Source organism: Monopterus albus, unplaced genomic scaffold (assembly GCF_001952655.1).
Source record: "Monopterus albus unplaced genomic scaffold, M_albus_1.0 scaffold166.1, whole genome shotgun sequence".
Taxonomy (NCBI): domain Eukaryota; kingdom Metazoa; phylum Chordata; class Actinopteri; order Synbranchiformes; family Synbranchidae; genus Monopterus; species Monopterus albus.
Genome location: NW_018128046.1, coordinates 281764 through 290997, shown reverse-complemented (window position 1 = coordinate 290997; position 9234 = coordinate 281764). Strand labels below are relative to the sequence as shown.

Below are 9234 nucleotides of genomic sequence, written 5' to 3'. Positions count from 1 at the left end.
AGCAGTCACCGGCCACATCGACCTGATCAGTGTTTGATTGTTGTGTCTTGTTGCTTTTCTTCTTTTGTCTCTCCTCTATCCACTCACCCCAACCGGTCGAGGCAGAAGGCCACCCACCAAGAGCCGGGGTCTGTTGGAGGTTTCTTCCGTTAAAGGGAGTTTTTCCTCCCCACTGTCGCCAAGTGCTTGCTCAAGGGGGATTTGTTGGGTTTTCCCTATGTAATAATATTGATAACAGTAAGGTCTAGACCTTACTTTGTAAAGTGTCCTGAGATGACTTTTGTTGTGATTTGGTGCTATACAAATAAAATTTGATTTGATTTGATTTGATTTCATTTCATTTCATTTGATTCTTCTACTTATGACCCATTCGTACCATAGCTAGATATCAGAAGCCAAAACTGTTCGGATTACATGAGTGGCACTTTCCATCAGTCACAATGGGACAAATTAAATGTGTACATTGCTTAAAGTGTGCATATACAGTATGCTCACCCCGCACAAGTAACAGAGAAAAATAATCGATAATGCCTGTGATTGACACCTGTCCATCAAAAGGCATTGTTTAATCATTGTCACATCTGCACTCAGAAGGCCCAAGGGAAACTACAGCATCAGTCATTTAAAAAAAATGTTCCAAAACAACACGTTTCTGTTCAGCTGACAAAGCCTCTAGCTTCCACAGAAATTATTTCCATCGGGAGCAAGAGAAAAAGTCAGGGCGACGTTATTATAGAATGACAAAGATCCATACAGGGAGGAGTCTGGGGTGGGTGGATGTGTCAAAAAAATACTGGACTTTCTTGTGGGACTGTTCTTCATTTTCCATTTCTAACCGTTTATTTGTTTCTACTAACTACCTAAGGGGGACCGGGCATTTGCCAACAGGGCCTGAGGCTCTGGAATGATCTGCCTGAGTACGCCTGAGTCAGTGTCGTCTTTTAAAGCTCTCTTATGTAAAAACACATTTTTATCAGATTGCTTTTACTGAGTTTATCAGCACTGCCTGTTGTTGTATTTGTCTTAATTGTTTTATGAAAATGTATTATTCTTTTTATCACTCTGTTTTGCATTTTACATGTTGTACAGCAAGAGAAGCGCTCTATAAATAAAGTTTATTATTATTATGTAACCTTAACCTAACCTAGATGTTTTTGTCATCTTAAGTACATATTTAGACCCACACATGATCTGTCACTGACCTCCAACCATGTTTAGCCAAAGTCAGCCATGGTGTTTTTCAACTGTGATTTGTAACAGCTTTGGGATGCACTGACAAATAATGTTGTCCAGCAGATACAAGAAAATGCATATATATGTGTTGCTTTCAAGAGCAGTTAAAAGGCTTGTATTTTGTCATTTAACGTAGAGGACTAGTAGAAGCATTTTTACACACCCTTCCTGTGCTCCTCATGGAGGATGGAGCCAGTTCCAGCACATCGTTGTTGAATAGCAGTGCACGCCCAAGACAGGTTGCCAGTCTAAAAAGAAACTCTTTTTTTCTAAATCACGACATTTACATACATGCTGCACTTTTGTGATTTCTTTACAGCATTTATTTGACTAAGTAATGTTTACTTACTATACCTTTCACTGAGTTACACAGCACTGACACAATTGTGGTTCATGTTTTATGTGAAATCTGACAAGAATGCAAAGGTTCAGAAGCTACAATGTTACAATATTGAACACATAGACTAGAGAATAGATATTATTGTTGCTGAATAATATAGCTAAATTTACATTTATATTGTACAGGTCTGTGCTCTATACATGCAATTTATGCAGCTCCTGCAGGAACATGCACATTCATCCAAATGTCAGGTTTCACTAAGATGATCTGGGTACTTTGGTTCTATGTTTGTTCATTTGTCTCTTGGGTTTGATCTTACAACAAAATAGTATTTGAATGCAAAATCAAGTCAACTTTTGATGACAGCTGGTTTAGTAAGCGTCATTATTCTAACAGTTTTTATGTTGAAAGGTTATTATTTATCTTAAGTTTTTTTTTTCTAATCCACAGGCGAGTGACTGTAACTGATCATCTTGGGAATGCTTTCTACTAAACATGTGACAACGAGATGAAATGTGGTTTGTTTTCAGAATGTCAAATGGTTCTGTAGGCTAAGACCAAGTTTCAGTGTTGTCTGTAAACAGTGTGGCAAAAGGTGCAGACAGTTTTGTACAACAAAACTTGTCATATGGGATGTTAGAAATAGAATTAAATACATAACAAAGCAAGTTGTAAGACCAGATGAGACTCCTGCTATCTTAGCTTTGATTATGTGGTTTGAATATGGCCAAGTATATTATGAGGTTTATTCATTGAGAACCTGTGTTATTGCACCTTACTGGCTGGAGGAGTGCTGACTATACAGGCTGTGCCAGAACATTGCCTTGGAGGAGAAATCCTCTATCTGGGGTGAATAGGATTTGAGTGGGAGGTGTTTTATTTTTGTAGTGGGGAAGCTGTCTGATTCTCCTGCATTTTAGATTCTGGATGAGCGTTTTCTCTTTTTCTCTGCCTGAAACCACAACATCAGCTCTTGAGATAGCATTCATTGTCATTATCAGTTTGTATTGTGAAGGCAAAACCTTCAAGTAGCCTTTTTCTATTATTAGGTTAAAAACATCACAGAGTTTATAGTCTCACACGCCTGAAAGGATTCTTCTGGGGAATACTAATGTCTTTTACCCTCTGAGTCTTGTTCTTAATAGCATAGTTTCTAAAAATGGTTAGGTATATAATAGCATGGAATCAACTGGTGCTATCGATGCCCAGAATACCTAGAAATCACTTCATGGTTGCACGTTGGTCTAGTGTGTTGAAAAAGGGGAGTCATTTTGATTGACTGATGATAGAGCCTGTCAGCCATATCAGAGGCAAGGCTACAAGCAGCCTCATTAGAGGTAACTGTTCCTGGAAATGCACTCCTGAGTTGTTTCCACGTGCAATTTCTTAACTGGGACAACATGAGCTGCCCTCATCTCGACTACTCATCGTCCACTTAGAGTCCAGTCCTCTGAGGCTGCACAATGATACAATTCCAAAGAGGTTATCTTACGTGAAACGTTGCCAGATTGGTTTGATTTCTTCTCCATTGTAGTATCAATAACCTTTGGATTACGCAGTGAGTGCAGCCACCCTGTGTTAATGTTTTCAACTTGCTTGGAGTAACAGCTGAACTGCGATGACTGCATTCTCTGTTTTATTCCTTACAGTGTTTCAGTCATAAACCAAAAAGTTATATAAGGCAGGCCACCAGCAGGTTTGTAACTACAAGCTTAAATGTATAAAATAGTTTCTGCAATTCACATCATAGCGCTTTGTTTCTGTATATGTTATATTTATAGCACCTGGTGAAGTTTCAGCTGAGCAGTGAGATATTTGTTCTTGAGTTTTCATACAACAGAGGTTTACTCACTGGAGAGGAGCAATAAACAAACAAAGCAAAACTGTATCCACACAGGGTTGATGGGATGCCTGTGGCTCAGGAGGGAGAACAGGTGGTCCACCAGTCGCAAGGTCACAAGTTCATAGTTTCTGTGTGAAAAAAGCAAAAAGAAAGTTTTGAAGTTAGTTTACAGCAGCTGAACAGTGTATGCAGGATAAATTTGAAATTAACAACAGCAGCCATGTTCACTGTAGTGACCAAATGAGCAACTATGCATCATCCTTAAAGGCTAAAGGGCCAGTTCCTGGGCCAAATATTCTGAGTATTTTGTTCTAATTAAAACAAATATATAATAATGTATAATAATGTATGATTGAATGACCTCTTCACTGCCTCAGTCCTGTTCTACAAATGTTTGTTGAATCCCTCCTGCAGTTAGCAAGAGAGGATCAGGGGAGGCTTGCCAGAGACTTCTGTACAGACAAATAAGTTTCATTGACATTTGTGGCCGTTGCTGCTGGTTGTCAATAGAGTTAGTTAAATGCTACAGATTACTCACAGCCCCTGTAAAAAACCCCTGGCTTCAGACACTTTACTTTGATCGCCTGTAATCTCCACAGTATGAAACATTTGCGCCATCTAATCATCCATCCCCACCCCTGTCCCATCTCACTAAGAATTCTGGTGTCTGACCCAAGTATAGCACAACACAGGGTGACAAGGTGATTATTTTTATCGAATGTGACATATTTTTCACACTCACACATCATCGGTTGTGGGTTGCCAACAGATTTTCAACACATTTTACATTAAGGACCATATTAGAGGAGTCTGAGAATTTACTGTGTCATCCTTGAAGATGCAGTCTGTGTTTTTCCTGTTAAACTAATCTCTTTCAGTTTTTCTTTAGCATCAGACAGTTTCAAGTGTTTGAATAACCGATGCCAGTATATGTGGGTTTTAAAGGCATACAAGAGTGTTAAAATGGCATCACTGATCTCCATTATAATTTGAGGTTGTTTATTTGTTTCCCAGGTCCATGGGGACGGTGCATGGGCAGCGACTGTGGCCCAGGTGGCAGCCAAAGCCGGGCAGTCTGGTGTGCCCATGTGGACGGCTGGACAACGCTTCACACCAACTGTGACCAGGGCCAGCGTCCGTCCAACCAGAGAAACTGTTTTCGTGTGTGTGACTGGCACAAAGACCTTTATGATTGGAAACTTGGTGCCTGGAATAAGTGTGTGCCAGTGTCGGCAAGGACCTTTGGCTCCCCATGGCCATTTGCATGCAGTGGGGGCGAAGAGGGCATTCAGACCCGAGAGGTGGGCTGCATACTAAGGTCAGATGGGTCTCCAGCAGATGATGCCATCTGTGAGTACTTTGAGCCCAAGCCTCGCCTGGAGCAGGCATGTTTGATCCCTTGCCCACAGGATTGTGTGGTTTCCGAGTATTCACCATGGACCTCCTGCTCCAAAACGTGTGGAACAGGCCTCAGGAACAGGGTCCGCAGTGTCCTGGTTCCTCCACTTTTTGGAGGCACTGTCTGCCCCAACCTTACCGAGTTTCAGTCTTGTAAACCAGGGCCTTGCACAGGTCCAGAGGGCATGTACAGTCTCAGGGTTGGACCGTGGAGCCCTTGCACCCTCCCCCTGACTCGAACAGCACGCCAAGCCAAGCGTAGGAAAGGCAAAGGCCAGGGGCTCAGGGAGAGAGTAGGCGTCAAAGATCCAGAGACCAGGGAACTTATCCAGAAGAAGCGAACCCGGAATCGCCTTAACCGGCAGGAAAGTCGGTTCTGGGACATCCAGGTGGGCTACCAGACACGGGAGGTGACCTGCATACATAGGAATGGGAGCACTGTGGGACGCAAGTGAGTGGCAATAATTTTTGTCTTACCTGACATTAAAGTCAGTATTTTTCTTTTCTGTAGCACCTTTACATACAATTTTAAAGGTGAAAGATGCATTCAATTTATAAATTTTCATTTTAAATTGAGACAGTTTCCTCCTGCCTTACAGGCCTTTAGCAGAGTCAGTGATTTCACACCATGTATTTATTTTATCTACATATCTATTTCCATACTCTTTGTATTATATTGATCCCTGTATTTATCTGTATTTCTACCCAAATTTTTTTTCCAGTTTTGGCATTTAGGTGTACTGGTCAGTGGGTTTCTAACAGCTCAACATGATGTCAAATTTGTCCTCCTGATAGTTTTTCTTCTCCCTGTCAGATAGTGACACATAAGGGAAGATGTTTGTCAGCTGTGCCACGCTGTCAGAGCAATGAGGCACAACTACAGTGATTTCAATGCCCCTGGATGGAAGTAGCGAAACAGCTTATTTTATAGCAAGAGATCAGTCTTAGTCACAGCTTTGTGTGGTGTGATTTTAAAAACGGGCAGTTTTCTACAACTTGTCTTCTGGTTTGGAATGAATTTGTAATGATATGTTTTATGAAATGCTATGAATGGCTCGTGTCACTCAGTGTCACCTGTTTTTTTTTTTTTTTTTTTTTTTTTTTTTTTTTTTTTACCAAGCCATGAAATAGCTACAGTAAATCTTTTAAAGTAAATAGAAAAGCAAAGGTTTGTTTTCTCCAATTTAAGGTTACAGTTTCTAGGGATATTAAAGGATCAGTTCAAATAACAAAATACATTCTGTTTTTTCTCATAGGCTATAAGAAGCTATGCAGATACTCTGCTTTAAAATGGCCATTTAAAACTATCTGGCTACACAACAATAGAGGTATATTGAGCGATATTGTTTCTACAGTTTAGGAGTCAGATTTCTAATCTCAAGATGCAAAGATGTAGGTGAAGAAACTGGTTTAAAAAGTAGCCCTTCTCTTTCAGAGGTAAAACTAGTCTGTAAGTGTAAACACATTATAAAACGCTAAATTGGAGCTCCAAAAAACAAATCATTATTTGAATATGCTTCAGTAAGGACTATTATCTGAAATACATCTTGTAACTGTGAGTGCTACCATTCATGGTGGTGGTAAACGCATGTGGGATGTAACCTGTTGCCCTGACATTATTATTGCTGCAAGCTACAAAGTCACACTCTGTGACTGAAAATAAGATCAAGTGGCTCTCAAGCCCCACTCTTTAGCTGCAGAGGTCTCTGCCTGAAGTGCACATCAAACATTTACTTCCAAGAAATGAATCTGTGACCAGCAGCAGAGATGATCCTCATGTGATAGAAAGCCACTATAAACATAAACTCCTACAGTATATCAGTAAATATATAAATATACAGTGCCTTGCGAAAGTATTCGGCCCCCTTGAACTTTGCGACCTTTTGCCACATTTCAGGCTTCAAACATAAAGATATAAAACTGTAATTTTTTGTGAAGAATCAACAACAAGTGGGACACAATCATGAAGTGGAATGAAATTTATTGGATATTTCAAACTTTTTTAACAAATAAAAAACTGAATAATTGGGCGTGCAAAATTATTCAGCCCCTTTACTTTCAGTGCAGCAAACTCTCTCCAGAAGTTCAGTGAGGATCTCTGAATGATCCAATGTTGACCTAAATGACTAATGATGATAAATAGAATCCACCTGTGTGTAATCAAGTCTCCGTATAAATGCACCTGCACTGTGATAGTCTCAGAGGTCCGTTTAAAGCGCAGAGAGCATCATGAAGAACAAGGAACACACCAGGCAGGTCTGAGATACTGTTGTGGAGAAGTTTAAAGCTGGATTTGGATACAAAAAGATTTTCCAAGCTTTAAACATCCCAAGGAGCACTGTGCAAGCGATAATATTGAAATGGAAGGAGTATCAGACCACTGCAAATCTACCAAGACCTGGCCGTCCCTCTAAACTTTCAGCTCATACAAGGAGAAGACTGATCAGAGATGCAGCCAAGAGGCCCATGATCACTCTGGATGAACTGCAGAGATCTACAGCTGAGGTGGGAGACTCTGTCCATAGGACAACAATCAGTCGTATACTGCACAAATCTGGCCTTTATGGAAGAGTGGCAAGAAGAAAGCCATTTCTTAAAGATATCCATAAAAAGTGTTGTTTAAAGTTTGCCACAAGCCACCTGGGAGACACACCAAACATGTGGAAGAAGGTGCTCTGGTCAGATGAAACCAAAATCGAACTTTTTGGCAACAATGCAAAACGTTATGTTTGGCGTAAAAGCAACACAGCTCATCACCCTGAACACACCATCCCCACTGTCAAACATGGTGGTGGTAGCATCATGGTTTGGGCCTGCTTTTCTTCAGCAGGGACAGGGAAGATGGTTCAAATTGATGGGAAGATGGATGGAGCCAAATACAGGACCATTCTGGAAGGAAACCTGATGGAGTCTGCAAAAGACCTGAGACTGGGACGGAGATTTGTCTTCCAACAAGACAATGATCCAAAACATAAAGCAAAATCTACAATGGAATGGTTCACAAATAAACATATCCAGGTGTTAGAATGGCCAAGTCAAAGTCCAGACCTGAATCCAATTGAGAATCTGTGGAAAGAACTGAAAACTGCTGTTCACAAACGCTCTCTATCCAACCTCACTGAGCTCGAGCTGTTTTGCAAGGAGGAATGGGCAAAAATTTCCGTCTCTCGATGTGCAAAACTGATAGAGACATACCCCAAGTGACTTACAGCTGTAATCGCAGCAAAAGGTGGCGCTACAAAGTATTAACTTAAGGGGGCTGAATAATTTTGCATGCCCAATTTTTCAGTTTTTTATTTGTTAAAAAAGTTTGACATATCCAATAAATTTCGTTCCACTTCATGATTGTGTCCCACTTGTTGTTGATTCTTCACAAAAAATTACAGTTTTATATCTTTATGTTTGAAGCCTGAAATGTGGCAAAAGGTCGCAAAGTTCAAGGGGGCCGAATACTTTCGCAAGGCACTGTATTCTGCTTAGAACTAATTGTTTCTCTGTATGTGTTGGGATGTGCTGATGTCAAAAATCCATCAGTCCAAGAAAATGTTTTTATTGACAGGTTAATGTTGTTTGCATTCATTAACAGCACATTTACACTTTCATCTTGAAGGATTGGATAAAACCCAAAAGCAGATGCAACCAAGAAGCATTAGTGACAGACTGAAATCCAAACTGCATTTTAGCCAGATGTTGAACAGGCATAAAAGCATCCATCTCTCTAAGACACATCCGTAATCATTTCCCTCCCAGGTATAACAACATCAGTAAGGAAGTAGCCAGCTACTGTTTCTTTTTTCTGCTCTCTGTGATGATTACAGCTGAACTGACAATGAAAGTAATCATCTTCCCCCTGTCTGATTAAAGTGACAGGAAGAAAGCAGCTCCAGTGATTCATACATACACATACATGCTGTTCTACCATTTATCTGATTTGTGTGATTGTAAAAGCAGTGATATGGGTTATGGAGCACCTTTGAGCACTAGCAAAACTTTATGTTGCTCATGTTCGTTCATGGTCACAGTAGCTGTACGGTAACAGCTGGATTACGACCACCTTCTGGACTGGAGGATGGCAGAGCCTGATTTGTATCTAGCCCAGAGAAATCCAATAAGGATGCAGTCAGATTTATAATGTCTACTGTCAAGTGCAGTGCTGTGGACAGGTTTATTTATCTATCAAACGCCTCATCTGATCAGTACCAAATTCATTTTGTAGCATGACAACAGCCCCGAACATCCAGAGTCATCAAGAACTACAGTATCATTAGCAACAAGAAGAACAAGAGATGATGTGAAATCATGATCTCAGAGTCTCAGTCTGAGAAGAGACAGAGGTCAGCCTAAATCCACAATAGAACTATGGCAAATTCTCTGCGGTGCTTGGAACAACCTACCTGCCAAGAGCCTTGAAAATGTGTGC

The 9234-nt window shown here is 40.6% G+C and overlaps 1 protein-coding gene across 6 annotated transcripts in view; it reads left to right on the top strand.

Moving 5' to 3' along the window:
- The window catches only part of thsd7ab (thrombospondin, type I, domain containing 7Ab), a 158588-nt gene that overhangs the window by 49076 nt on the left and 100278 nt on the right, over positions 1 to 9234 (top strand). For all 6 annotated transcript variants that reach the window (XR_002276208.1, XR_002276207.1, XM_020615536.1 and 3 more), the window contains exon 2: positions 4431 to 5265. Coding sequence is in view for 4 of the 6 variants with exons in the window: in XM_020615536.1 (XP_020471192.1) it covers positions 4431 to 5265 (835 nt within the window). In the remaining 2 variants the exon portion in view is untranslated. The remainder of the gene's footprint in view (positions 1 to 4430; positions 5266 to 9234) is intronic.